Below are 14,708 nucleotides of genomic sequence, written 5' to 3'. Positions count from 1 at the left end.
CTTAACTCATATATTTCTGAGATCAGAATATCTTTTTCAAGCTATGTTAGGTGAATCGAAGTGTCATTTCTCTAACTAGTGGAGGAAAGAACATAACAGAGTTTGGGAGATCAACAGTCTTCAGCTTTTTATATTTCTCCTGTGAATTTTCTGAACATTTATTTTTTTCAGCCCAGCATATATTTATTGGGATCTCCAAACATACCAAAGACATTTGGGGGTTGGTATTCCCACAGTGCCTGTCAGCAGTGAGTCTCGTTTACCACACTGGCCCCTGCCTTACTGCAGCCCCAAATGATGTGCTGCACGCAGAGAATGTGGAGTGGTTAGGAAATCAGATTCCGGAGCCAGGCAGCCTGCCTTCAAATCTCATCTTTACCACTTACTGTCCATGTGCCTTAGGTGAAGTACTAAACCTCTCTATTGCTGTTTCTTTCCTTTTTTTGTTTTTAAACAGCTTTATTGAGATAGCATTTACATACCATAAAATTCACCTGTATTGAGTATACAGTTCAGTGATTTTTAACATATTTACTGAGCTATGCAACCATCACCACGATCTAAATTTAGAACATGTTTTCATTGCCCTAAAAAGAAACCCAGTACCCATTTGCAGTCACTTCCCATTCCTCCACTGTCCCCTACTGCCTCCAGTAATCTACTTTCTGTCTCTGTGGATCTACCTATTCTGGACATTTTGTATAAATGGATCATGCAATGTATAACCTTTTATGACTGGCTTCTTTCACTTAGCATAATCTCTTCAAGGCTTATCCATGTCGTAGCATGTATCCACACTTCATTTTTTTAATTACCAAACAGTATCCCCTTGTATGGATACACCACACTTTGTTTTTCTGCTTATCAGTTAATGACTTTTTGGTTATTACGAATGATGGTGCAATGAAAATTTGCTTATGTATGTCTCTTTCTTTATCTCTGAAATGATTGCCATCTCAGAGAGTTGCTGTAAGGATTATTAGTCAAAATATGTCCTAGTTTGTAGATAGGAACCAAACTAATACATATTAACTAATAAATACAATATATTCGTGTTCAAGTCTCCATTTAACATCAGTTACAAAATTTGGCTTACTCAGATGCCATGATTTCCTAGTGGCATCTCTAAGGATCCTCTCTTAACTTTGCTCCTGATTTTTCCCTAAGTTATAATTTTGAAAAATTTCATTTGTTTAATAAACATTTATTGAACACCTGCTGTGTATCAGATGCTGTTTTGGGAGCTACGGAGAATTAAAAGAAAAATAAGCAAAGTATCAAGAGGCACTTCCAGTGTAAAGCTGTCTTTAGCTTGCTAAACTATGATTTCTGACCTACCTGTAGAGCTTGGGACTTGGGCCTCCCCTTATCAAATACCTCAAGTTTTGTTGTCTCTTAACCCATTCACTCTTGTTAGGCCCTTATTTTGACCAACGTATCTATGTTTGTGAAGTGGCTGGTTGGAGTTAACAGTTGTATAAGGAAAAGGCTAAAAGTTCATCATGTCAAGGTAGAGAACTCAAGAGGTAGACGGAGTCAGTGTCCCATTCCTGAGCTGTAGCTGGGGCTGGTGAATTGGTGTTTATTCTAACCTAGAACTAATATCCCTACTTTTCTCAAATGGCAGGTTTCTTCTTTTTGTAGAGTTGGCTTTATGCTCTTTTTGGACTTCCAAAACTATTTTGCACTGGAACTGGACTCAGCAAAAGTATCAGCTCATCATTGTTGAGCCGCCTGTGTTTTCTTTGTCTTGTCTGTGTGGAGATAAGGATCCACCTGGTGACTTAGAGTTCACTTATCAAATATTTTGTTCCACTGCCATTCTTTTCCCCACAAGATGACAAAGGTGTTTTTATGATTTTCCTTATTTGTTTTAGCTCTAACGAAATATTTTCCTTTTTCCCATAATGGCATGTAGTTAGCATAACAGAGTGATACTACAACCTCATTCTTCTCTGTGCCTTTCATTCAGATAAAATGCACTAACGGTTTGAAGAACTGTGTTTGATAACATAAGAGTGCCTCTAGTGCTTGCTGTAGGACTGTGGAGGAAGTTCAAGTTCAGTAATTTAATATCCATTTCAGGAGTACATCTTAAATACGAGCAGAGCAGTATATAGGCATCCCATATACCCATTAAGCCATCCTGAATAGCATATTTGAGGCCTAGTTAGTTAGTACACCAGTTTTGTTGCTGACTATGTGGTAGGAGTATGTTTCCAAATACACAACTTTTACTGTTTGCTCTGTTTTCAGTATTTACTATAATGCAAATCATATCTTGTAAATTTGCCCAGCTTGGGGGATTCTCATTTCATCTGTAAAACATTTTTTGGTTAACTGGTACAGAAGACACTAACTCAGAGCCACAGTGCCAGGTATATGTAGATAGAAGCTGAAACTAGATTAATACCGACTCTAAAGATGAACTGGAAGATGAACTGTGAAACTTTCTTAGGAACACTCTCTTCAACAATATTAGGGTACAGTAATTTAGTAAATAAAAGATGTTGATTTTGCATTCCCTTATCAGATTACATCAGCCTTAAACTTAGCAATATGAACACAAGGAGTTTTCCTACTTCAGAGTTATTGTCCATGTGACATTCCTATGCATTTCCACTTTTCAGCAACAGTGCTCATGGGAAGGGGGTTGTTTAATTGAAGGTTTCAAGGAAAACATGCCTCTGAGCATTGGATTCAACCTTTAAATTAATTGAACTCCATATCTTTGTATTATCTTTGCATACTTCTCCTTCCCTCCTCACTTTCTCTTACCCATCAACTCCTTTCCTGTTCTAAGTTCCATATTCTTGTTGACAATGAGCTTGTCTGTCTGTCTTCTTCCTTTCTATGCTTTTTCTCCATAAAATTCTCTGTGGTCAGACGAGGAGGTGGCCACATGGCTCCTTTGGAAGGATAAATTAATCTACTCTGATGCTGTCAATTACTTTTGTGTCGTGGACATGTGAATTGAGGAACTATTTAAGGTAAATAATCTCCCAGCGAGTCAGAGAACTGCTACTGTCATTTAAAGAGGACACTACTATTGCTTATGCTTGAGCTTAACTCATTTTGTCTGCTATATAAAACGTATTTGAGGTCAGATATTGATGTTGCGAAGTCATTTAATCATTTTAAAGTATTTATAGATGAATTAGGACAATTTTTTGTTGCAAGTAATAAAAACCCAATTCAAACTGGGTAAGCAAAAAAGTGACTTTACTGGCTCACCTAACTAATGAATCCAGGGGGTAGATCAGGCACCAGGTATGTAAACAGTGTCATCCCAGTCTCATGCCTATCATGTCTGTTTTCTGGCTCCCTTCTGTGTTGGCCACAGCCCATCGTAGGTTCACTGAAGTGGTGTTAGTGATAGCCATCAGCAGCTGCAGGTTTATACTTGTCTGGTTTGGGGTAATCCTGGATAAAGAGAACGTTACTCTCCCAGAAGTTCTAGCAAAATTCCTGAGACTGATTCGCATGATCCTGTACATCACTGAATCAATCAGTGTCACTCTGTCCAGGGTTGGTCACATGCCATTTCTGGACCCCCACCACCAAAACCATATTGATTGAGTATACAGCGGGAGTGGTTCCTCAACAGAAAATATGGGTACGTTTTCCAAAAGAGGAAAACAGACCACCCGTAGTTTACTGTCATAGAATGTAGAATGAATTCACTTTGATGTGACCCATAATGTTGTGCACAGTGTTTATAGAATTTATTTGGTACTAATACATAGCCATATATCATTACTTGTATTTTTACATGTAAGTCTTCTCTCTGGCAACTAGGTGGTAAAGCTCTTAAAGACAATACCTGTCATATCATAGCACCTGCGCATGATAGGTACTGGTAATGTTTATAGATGCTGCTGAAATAGCGATTTCCTTCTAGCAGCATGCTCATTGTTGTTGGTGGCAGGTATTTCTGAAGCTATACCATTCAGCATTTGTTGAGATTAAGTGTGTACAAGTCCATATTTAAGAAGCAAAAAGAGAACACCCTGGCCAGTAGCTTAGGGCTCGTGAGATGTGTGAACATAATAAATTCAGTACATGGGCCGGTCCCATGGCTCACTCGGAGAGTGCGGCGCTGCCAAGGCCGCGGGTTCAGGTCCTATATAGGGATGGCCAGTGTGCTCGCTGGCTGAGCGTGATGCAGACCACACCACGCCGAGGGTTGTGATCCCCTTACCGGTCAAATAAATAAATAAATTCAGTACATACAAGCAATAGCCACAGAATGTGCTTCATGGAGTATAGAGGAGAAGATTAGATGTATAAATAAAATTATTCTCAATTCCAAATACTGGCTCTTGTTCAAATAAAATTTTGTTATGACCTTTAGGCAGCTATGCCAGACATCTCTCAGCTCTTGAACTATTTGATATCTAAACATTCAAGAGTATTAAAAAAAAAAAGTGATAGGGAAAAAATCCTCATAGAAGTTCCTGTGACAGGTCAAAATTTAATCATAACAAATAATACAGATTTCCCTCTTCTTATAACCACAATGAAAAAGCAGGGTTTGTGTTTACAAAACGGGTTGTTTAGAAGATCTCTGTAAATTGTAATCTTTGGAAATCGCAAACCTATTGAATATAATTCCATTCATTAGATGAAGACAACTTGTCTATGCAGTAGATCCAAAATAGCAAGTTAAATTAAGAACATGAACAGGAAGTGGTCATTAGGAATTACAATGGATAGGATGCAGAGTTAATTCATGGAGATATTTTCTTATGAGATAATTACATCACGAGGACAGCTGAGTGCCGTGCTGGACCACAGTGCTTCTTCTCTGCCCTGCAGCTGGAGGGTCAGGACTTAGAGACAGAAAGAAAACTTACTTTATGAGATAGTTAGGGCTTGGCTGACTTAACTGTGAAATGATAATGACCTATCTGCCTTTTGTAGATTGCATTTTGTACGGCTAAACTGTGGATTCGTAGCCTCAGAAAATGCTGAGAACCACTTTTCATTTCTACTTTTTGAACAGATATTTTACCTGGAGCACGTTAAGCTAAGCTCTAAAGGATAAATGTTGAATGCTAATTTTCTTTTCCTCTAAAAATTATCTGAGGTATTTTGTTCATATTCAACACTGTGATTACATTTTTCCTATGGTTCTGCACTCATGCAGTCATTGAAATAGTGTTTTTGTCATTTACTGAACATCTAGTTTAAAAAAGAGCTTTAGAAAGTCTTAAAATGTTAGTCAACACAAGGAATCATAGAATTGAAGTTATTTTCCAGTGTTTATGTTCAAATATTCAGACCTGTCTGGCACTTTTGTTTTGCCAGGGTAGGGATTATAGGCAGCCTACCCACATTCCTCATCAATTTATATAAATATCTCATATATTGTTAACCTCCAGCCAAATACCAGGGACTTCACTTCTTGTTTAGCTCAGTTGCCTTATGTGAAACTTATTCGTTATATTAAAGCATCTATCCTCTCTTTATTGCCCACCAAAGTGACTATTATTTGATTTGGGGTAATTCCAGAGAGATTCATTGTAGATGAAAAGCATCATAAATATTAACTATAAAATTTCTAAGATTAATATTTACAACTGTTAATTCAAAATGTTTCCTATCAGGCTGGCCCCATGGCTCACTCGGGAGAGTGTGGCACTGGTAGCGCTGAGGCCGAGGCCGCGGGTTCAGATCCTTTATAGGGATGGCCAGTGCGCTCACTTGCTGAGCATGGTGCAGACAACACCGGTCCAAGGGTTGCGATCCCCTTACTGGTCAAAAAAAAAATGTTTCCTATCCATTATGACTAATACAAGTGTTACTTTTTACTATAATAATATTTACCAAGCAATTAAGTCAAACAAAATTGTATATTTTAGTAAAGAGCAATATTTCCCCAAATGTCTTCCGTGGAGTACTGGGTCTATAGGATGTTGATGGCTAACACTGGGGCCAAAAAGGGGAGTGTCATACAGATACTCCTAGGATTTTTACTTCTGTTGATGCGGAATTTCTAAGGCGAATGTAATACACTCCACTTCCCGAATGAAATTAATAATGGCACCTTAAAGATATAAAGTTTTATCTCTTTGAACCTGGATGAGCCATTTCTACTTAAATAATACAGATTTCCTTTTTCTTATAACCACAGTGGAAAAGCTGGGTTTGTGTTTACAAAGCATGTTGTTTGGAAGACCTTTGTAAATTGTAATCTTTGGAAATCTCAAACCTATTGGATATAATTCTCTTCATTAGATAAAGGCAACTTGTCTATGCAGTAGATCCCGAATAGCAAGTTAAATTAAGAATATGAACAGGAGCCACTTCTACCTTTGTACCGTAGAAGAATATGTAAGTATAATATATTAAAATTCTTACAAGAATGTTCTGCTCTACGCAGTATCAGGTCTCTTGAAAAATCCACTTTTTAAAAATTGCGAATTAAATTGAGTACTTTTTTCCCAAGGTTTATCATTTTGAGTAATTAGCATGGCTTCAGGGAGCTCGCCTTTATGTATCTCGAGCATCCTTAAGTGTGGAGTCCAGTTGCTGCAGGTGGCATCAATGACTCTTAATATTTAGAAGAGAGTGATACAACTTGGAGGAAAGCAACTCTGGTGGGTTAGTTGTTATTGTCTAATTGTGTCATAGAAAGAGTGCTTGAAGACAGCTTCAATGAGATGAAGCAACATAGCATATTGCCAGGGCTGTTAGGTAACTTCTAAGACAACGGTTTGGGGAGCAGATGACCTTTGGGTTCAGCAGTGTTTTAGAATCATTTCATTCTCCAGTTATGTCCCCATCAGAATTACTTTTGGGGGGTGGGGTGGGGGAGAATTACTAAAATGTCTCATATATTTTACAAACTGTAAGTGCAATAAGAACTGGAATTACTTAAAATCATTGTTGACGCTGGGTGGTGGTAGACAATGTATTTTCTTCATAAAGGAAATGTATTAATTATAAAGGGAAACATTTTAAAAGTAATGTTTAAGAAGCACAACTGTAATGGACATAGTATGACCCAGTTTCTGCGTTAAGATTTGATTTTAGTACATGCCATTTTTTAGTTCATTGCTATTTTATTTTATTATAAAAATAGAAATGACAGATAAGTATAGGAAAGCTTGGTGATTGTGGAGCTTCTTTTTCTCCTTCAAGTGGAAGTAAAAAGTGAAGTTGTCCAGTTACGTGGATTTAATAGACATAAGATGGCTCAAAGGAACCTATGGATATGGGAGTTACCTCAAATTACCAAGTCGAAAGAACTGTTTTGATAAACTTCCCAAGTTTTAAATCCTATATGATAGCAATCATCTTTTTCATAATGTGGGACTTAAATCATTTATGGGACTGTCTTTAATAAATTTATTAATTAGGAGTTTTTAACTTTATCAGAATAATTTTCCAAAATAAGTCACATTAGGGGAAAATATAAGTTTAGAAGTAAAACTGAGAAATTATAATATTTGGAAGTAGATAAATACGATGAAAAACATCAGCTGATTTTCCTTGATGTTAATGGAATTGTAGAACTCACCCCAAACTGCCCACAATTAAAAAGTAGTTTGAATCTGGCTGTGAAGTGTGTGTATTTATTGATGTTCTGTTGTTCACTCCATCAGATTTAACTTAATTACAGTGCTCTTTCATTTCTTTTAAAGTTTAGTTTAGTTTCACAGAGAAGTGCCAAATGTTGTGGGGCCCATATAGCCCAAAAACGTAGTAAGGTAGCATGGAGAACCAGCTAGGCATTAAAATTTTAATGGACGTAATATACAAACTGGATTGCGAGTCAGCTCTCTATTTTAGGAATTAGGCTATATACACTTTTATAGTTAGTTTCTTCGAAGAGAATGTTTATCCAACTTTTTTAAAATGAAAGAAAATAATATGAACAGCATTTTATTAGCTTTTTCTTAGTTTTTATGTTGTGTTGTTATCAAGAAATTTACATAAAGCTTGTTTATTGCTGGTTTGTTTAATTCGTCAAATATTTCATGAGAATCTCTTTTGCCAGATAGTGTGCTGTTGTTGAAACTAAAGGAAATTTTGTCCTTTGGCTTGAAAATTCTTTGGAGTACTGAAGGCTTTTTTGTTTTTAAAACTTAAATTTTGAATTAGTTGTAAGATTTTATGGAAGAAACTGATTTGTCCATCCAAACTTAATTATAATGTTTGTTAATCTATTATTTAAGGGCAATATAGTTTACCAATGCAGTTTTTTTTCCTCCAAAAAAAGAAATGTTAATGTGTTTACTGTAGAATGATTAAATTAAGCCAACTAACAAATCTATCCCCTTACATACTTAACATTTTTTGTGTGGTAAAAACATTTAAAATCTTCCCTTTTAGCAATCTTGAAATATACAATGCATTATTATTATAGTCACCATTCTGTACAATAGGGATCACTAATATATCAAAACATCACATTGTACCCCATAAATATATACAATTATTATTTGTCAATTAAAAATACAATTTTTATAAAGTCCTTTTAAAAATTTCACAGTGTTGATTAACATGGTATTTGGAATTTTAAAAATAATTAAGAATTTATGCACTTTCCAGGGAAATGATTTGTCCCACCAGGATGAGAAGTCTGTCTTCGAAATAAACTAAGTTTCTCGAGATATCATCATACTTATTTTCTCAGGCATGGTTGTGACATCTTAAATTCCAGGAAAATCTTCATTGCAGAGTCCAGCATCTGCAAAGAATGCTCAGTCTGTCTCTAATAATTCTCAAGCTGTGAGCTAAGAACAAACGTTTTGCCTAGACTGCAAGTTTTTAAAACTGTCTCCATCAACATGTTCTACCTCAGGTCTTAACTAAGGAAAATCTCCAAGCAGACTTTGTTCTTATGCTTCAGGCATGTTGCTTTCCCTTTGCTGCTAACTATGTGCTTCAAGTGCTCCTCTCCTGAACTTTCATATTGATATTAAAGTATCAGGCTGGCCGATTAGCTCATTGGTTAGAAGAGTGCGGTATTACAACACCCTAAGTCTTGAGAGTTCGGACTCCCTTACCGGCCAGCCGCCAAAAAATAAAAAATAAAACGTATCAGATTCTATTAGGTATCTTTGCATATGATCATAATGAATGATCGGCACTGGCCTTTTTTTTTTTTTTTCCCTATTAAGTGTTGAAATTAAGGGATATGTGTAAGAAATACAGGTTACTTCTTTGTTTATTGCCACCTACTTAATTCTTTTCTTTTTCCTTCTAGATTGTTCGATGTGTGCACCGTGTCACGAACAGACAGAGAAACCAAACTAACATTGGTATTTGAACATGTTGATCAAGACTTGACCACTTACTTGGATAAAGTTCCAGAGCCTGGAGTGCCTACTGAAACCATAAAGGTACCAAAATTCGTCTTTCTGCCTGCTCAGATGGTCTACTATTATAATCTATTAAGCAATAGTATTCTTTCCTTATGAAAATTGCCAGAATTACAGCTTTTGGAATTCCATATATAGTTAAAAATATCAACTAAGTAAAATATTCAAAGAATGGATATATTCTAATTCATCAACTAAGTGGATGTTCAAAAAATGGATATATTCCAGTTCATTAATTTTAGAGCAAAATAAAAAAAAAATTATTTCTAATGCCTATTAAAATTATTTTAAAATATCCATTTGTACATTATTTGGCTCGAACTTCAGAAAGTATAGTGTATAAATATAGCTCAATCTTTTTCTGATGGTTCATGGTCTCTGAGGGACATAATTTGAAGCATCATTCTTTCATGAGCACATTGTATACTGACTGCAGGGTATACCTGTGCTATGTAAATCTGAAATACTGGTTGTTTGGCCCTCCTTTCTCCATTTTTTTCTCATTCATAAATGTTCATGGGAAACCTAAGTGCCAAGTACTGTGCCAAACTCTTGGGATTCAAAGATGATTAAGACATGCTTTCAGCCCTTAGAAGTCAGCAAGCTAAATGCAATGTATTGACTCAAAGTTCTTTCTTCCTTTAAGTCTAACGGAAAAAGTTGCTTGTAAAGTTTTATTGCTCTTACTTGTATTCTGCTTAACTGAACTTCCCGGTAGATCTTTTAGATCTGTACACATACATGCAGGTCTTCATGAAGACTTTCTTGTCTATGTGAATTAAGTGGCTTAACTAAACAGATTCTCTACCTTCTCATTCATTGTTTAGAAATGAGTTATAGAATACAGCATCATTTTAGATAGGAGTTAATAGCTGAAAATAGTTTATCTTTCCAACAGTGTAAGCAATGTCTTTTAGTGATAGCTAGATGATATTCCCAAATACTGATACATTTAGAATTTGGCATATTAAATGATTTACTCCTTTGATTTTAGACTAACATATAGAGTGTATTTTTTCCCATCAGGCCCTCATAAAAGAATATGGTTCTCAGCAGTAATCCCATTTCTTCCCAAGCAGTTTCAAGGACATTAAAGCTCTCTAAGTGTAGCTATTACTAATGACTTTCTCTTGGCCCTCTTCTGTCTGGCATTCTATTCCAGTCCTCTGGCTTCAGATTTCTCTTTTATGAGTTTGTCAAAAACCTCATGTTCAGCATGCAGAGCAGGGCATAGTCCTATTTCATATACTCTGTTTTCTGGCCAAATCGGACTAATCTCTGCTCTCTTAGTGTTGTCTGAGCGTTCCCACCTTGGTAGCATTTCTTCTCGTGCCATTTCTTTTGCTCCCCACCTCCACCATAACTGCCTGCCTGGATTTTCCAAATCTTTTTTGATCAAATCTTACAGCTGGATATAATCTCATTTGCCTTACAACACTTGTTCTGCATATCTTGACCTCTTTGTTATGTTTTCTATCTTTAATTGTGGTTATTTATTTATATATTCATTCATCCTTACACAATGATTTATACACATAGGTACCCAATATATAGGACACATTGTCAAGCTTTCTTCAGATATGATTATTTCAAAATTGTTTTAAAATGACTTCCAACAGCTTAAACATAAACTGTCAAAATAATCACTGTTTTCTCCTAATCATTTCTAACTTCAAAATTGTTTTGGTTGGGGGCATCGTTTTTTTTAAACAGCGAGATGAGGTAACCATATATCTATACCATACATTGCCACCTACATAGATCTTTTGACCTTCACATTAAATTCTCTTAGGATATTAGAGGCTGCTGGGTGGTCTCTTTTGCAAAAGTATCTGTGCAGTTAAAATGATGGCTAAACCAGACTAAGGCTTCATCAGGCAGGAATAGAAGTGAAGTAGGATTGCAGGAGTAGGGAGGAGTCAATTCTCAAGGGTGGAGGTGGAGAGGCAAGGACAATAGGAAGAGGAATAGGCAGAAGGGTGGTCACCAAAGGGAGGTAAAGGGCAGGAGAGGAAACAGGGAGTGGCTGAGGCAAGATTGGGTGGTAGAGAGTGGGGTTAGGGGTTGTTGTTACTATAGGCTTTTGAACAAGATGACTTGTTAAAAGTTAAAAGTTTTTCTGAGTGTTTCATCTATCTCCAGGGAAAGGGAATGTTACTTCATTCTGTGTTGAACAGGAGATTATCTGGGAGACTGTTAAATTTCTTCAGCCGCAAGGGTCAGCACCCCCACTAATCCTGTGGAAACCAGACTGGCTTATAGGGATGGAGGTGGGAGCGAGGGGCTCTGGTTACTTAAGGTTTGTGGTTAGTGGTGTATTGATATTTTCGTAGTAAAAGAAAAACATAGTCAGTGTTAATGGTTAATTGAACATTTTTTGCTAACTTAAGGGCTAATCAGAAGACCCTTTTTATCATCATCCTTAATTTTTTTAAATTTTCTGAACTATCCTTCCATATTAAATATAAGATTTTTAAAATAATTTGAGTGTTTGTAATGCTTGAAAGTCATTGTTGAAAACATGACTAATCATTTAAAAGCATTATAGAATCATCAAATGGATAGTTTTAGGCTAAATATATGATTGATGCAAATTCATTTTTAATAAACACTCTTATCTTTTGTTTCTGTAGTTGACTTATTTTTAAGAATTGGAATGTGGGATAAACATCTCCTAAGTGGGAGGAGATTCCAGCTAGTTGAGTTCTGGTTAATAGCAGTTTTTAAGCACACAACCAGAGAACAGAAATATTTTGTTGCTGTACAGGCTCTTTTATGGGAATTCTCAATAACTAGATCAAGCAACTATTGTTGCTATGGACAACCTATTGGGAACACAGAAATGGGTTCATTATATAGAATGCTTTGTTGTAATAAGAGTTTTTCTCAATATACTTATAGAGATTTTTATTGAATATTTACTCTCTTCAGGAAGGGCTCTGTACTAGGCACGTTGGGCACACAAAACTGAGTTAGATGTGAACCTATTTTCAAGGACCTTAGAGTGTAAGAAAAGAGAAAATGCACAAAGAAGAATATGGTACACATTCTCTATGGCTACATACATAGTTTAGGGGGTGTTTTCAAGTAAAAAAAAAAATACAAGCCACTTATTTATAAACATAGTCTGTATCTGTCTCTTTGCATTGTGGTGCCAAAATATTTCCTAAAATTTTTTCAAAGGATACAAATCATAGACACTGGTACTGACATTGTCTTGCATATATTGGAACATGTCATGTTATCAAAATAATTATAAAGGTGTAAAATATTTTAACATAAAATAGATATAAAGCAGAAAATCAAGATAAGACTTTATGTAAGATGGTTTTGGTGGAGGAAATTTTCCTCTACCAATTGTCCTCCACCGTGTTTTCTGTGGCACTGTTTATCTGTTAACAGGCCACTGAAATTCAGGATATTCTGGTGCACATTTAGAACATAAACTGCATTAGGTGGACAGTTCTTAGATTAAACTGGGATGCTCCGTGGTTTCTTACTAGATATTATAGAGGTAAAGTCTTCTTGTTCACTATTTCATCAACATGTTTGGTAGAAAAGAGCCCATTATGGCCTTATTTTTCCAGCTTACTTATATCACATAATTTTTCAAATGGATTTAAATACCACTTGTTTTCAAAAAGTAAAAAAGGCATAAAACCATACTTGAAGACATTATTATTTTTGAAGGTGGATACTGGTTGAACTCATCTGGGATACCCTGTGATTATTGTGGATGCTCATGTCAGACTTTGATAAAGTAAGCTAAGAGTATAGGCCTGACCTGAAAATTGTCACTGAGAAGCTCATGAGAATAATATAAAATTATAGGTGGTTCTTTCCAACATTTTTAAATACACTTTTTTCTAAAAAAAATAAACAAACATAGATTTACATCTTATTCATACTCCATCTGGAGGTTTTCATCACCTTCTTTAATCTCTTTCTTGATGTCCTTAAGATAAATTCAGTCTTGGTTGACGATGTCATTTGCATAAAAGAGCCTATTGACTGCTGTGCTGTAAGGTCAACAGATATTCTACTTTTGCCTCATAGCCTTATCTTTGATATATCTTGCTTTCCTCTTTCTAATTCAGAATAATATCTTTGAATCTATTTAATTGTGGAGGAGTTTAGTGCCATCTTTATTTAATTTTTATTTGATCATTTGAGATTTAATATTGTCTTCTTGGACTTCCACACTTAAACGTATAAGGCAATAATTTACACCTTCATGATTGTGTAATTTTTTCTTTCAGGGTTCATGATAAATTTAGAGTATCTGTGCTTATATGGCACCTTCCATTTATGGGGGTTTATGAGGGGGGATAAAAGGCTTTCAGATTTTTCTTTTTTCATGTTTTTATCTGCCACCCTATGAGAGAGGGTCAGACAGAACTATAAATAAATTCCTTCACCATTTTCCTTAGCCATTTGTAACTGCTACCCAGAAAAAAGAACTATATAGCAGGATATATATGGGGGAGACTCCTGTGTAATATATTCTATATAGGCTTTCAAAATGTAATGCCCTCTTTTACTGAACCATTCATTTGGTGCTTAGGCTTGCCTGCATAATACATTATCTTTCCTAAGATATGACCTGGCTTATCAACTTTCTTATAAACTCTTAGAGAACCTAGTATCATTCCTTGGACATTCTGGGCATGAAACATGTTTGATGAAATTGGCAATACAATTTCACAAGTTTGAGACACTGTAAGATCACACAGAAGATCAGCAGCCTCTCTAAAATAGGACAGGATTCTTTTAGCTCGAGACCATATGGCCTCTTTTGATGATTCAATCTTGGAATAAAAATTATATTTTATCTATTTATCTCTATGATAAATGAATTCTGTAGAGCTTGAGAGGTCCAAAAAAGCTCAAGGATTATGTGTCTGTGTGGGTCATTTTCTCTGTGAATTAGATTTCATTTTATCTTCAATTGAATGTTTCTTAGAGATTTCTGTTTGTTGTAATATTTTCAGTGAGAGATAATATGTACTATTAGGTTTATTTTACAAAACCCAGACTTCAGAGACTGACACACACTCTTAATAGCACCTGTTTTCTGCCTCTGGGAAGTATCTGTTTTCATGAATAATATCTGCTTGCAGTAAACAGGGGCTCTGAAGTCAGTATGGGATGCCCAGGGCTGATTCATCTTTCTCTACTTGACATAATGCAAAGTGACTGACTGGTCCCCTGTACTTAGAGGAGGAAAGTCTCCCAGATCCTCCTCTCTCACTCCTAAAGGAATCAAGCCATGGCCCCTCTCAGCTCCTGGTGGTCTCCACTTTGCCTGAATTAGGAGCAGGTGATTTGTCTCATCTTTGCAGGACACAGAGCAAATTAACATGAAAATATCGCTTC

General features: G+C 35.9%; 1 protein-coding gene across 4 annotated transcripts in view; it reads left to right on the top strand.

Moving 5' to 3' along the window:
* CDK6 (cyclin dependent kinase 6) overlaps positions 1-14,708 on the top strand; it is a 218,353-nt gene that overhangs the window by 48,083 nt on the left and 155,562 nt on the right. For all 4 annotated transcript variants that reach the window (XM_063099436.1, XM_063099437.1, XM_063099438.1 and 1 more), the window contains exon 3: positions 9,218-9,353. In XM_063099436.1, the coding sequence (XP_062955506.1) occupies positions 9,218-9,353 (136 nt within the window). The remainder of the gene's footprint in view (positions 1-9,217; positions 9,354-14,708) is intronic.

Source organism: Cynocephalus volans, chromosome 6 (assembly GCF_027409185.1).
Source record: "Cynocephalus volans isolate mCynVol1 chromosome 6, mCynVol1.pri, whole genome shotgun sequence".
Lineage (NCBI taxonomy): Eukaryota > Metazoa > Chordata > Mammalia > Dermoptera > Cynocephalidae > Cynocephalus > Cynocephalus volans.
Note: the sequence above shows the minus strand (reverse complement) of the source record. Positions and strands in the feature narration are given on the sequence as shown.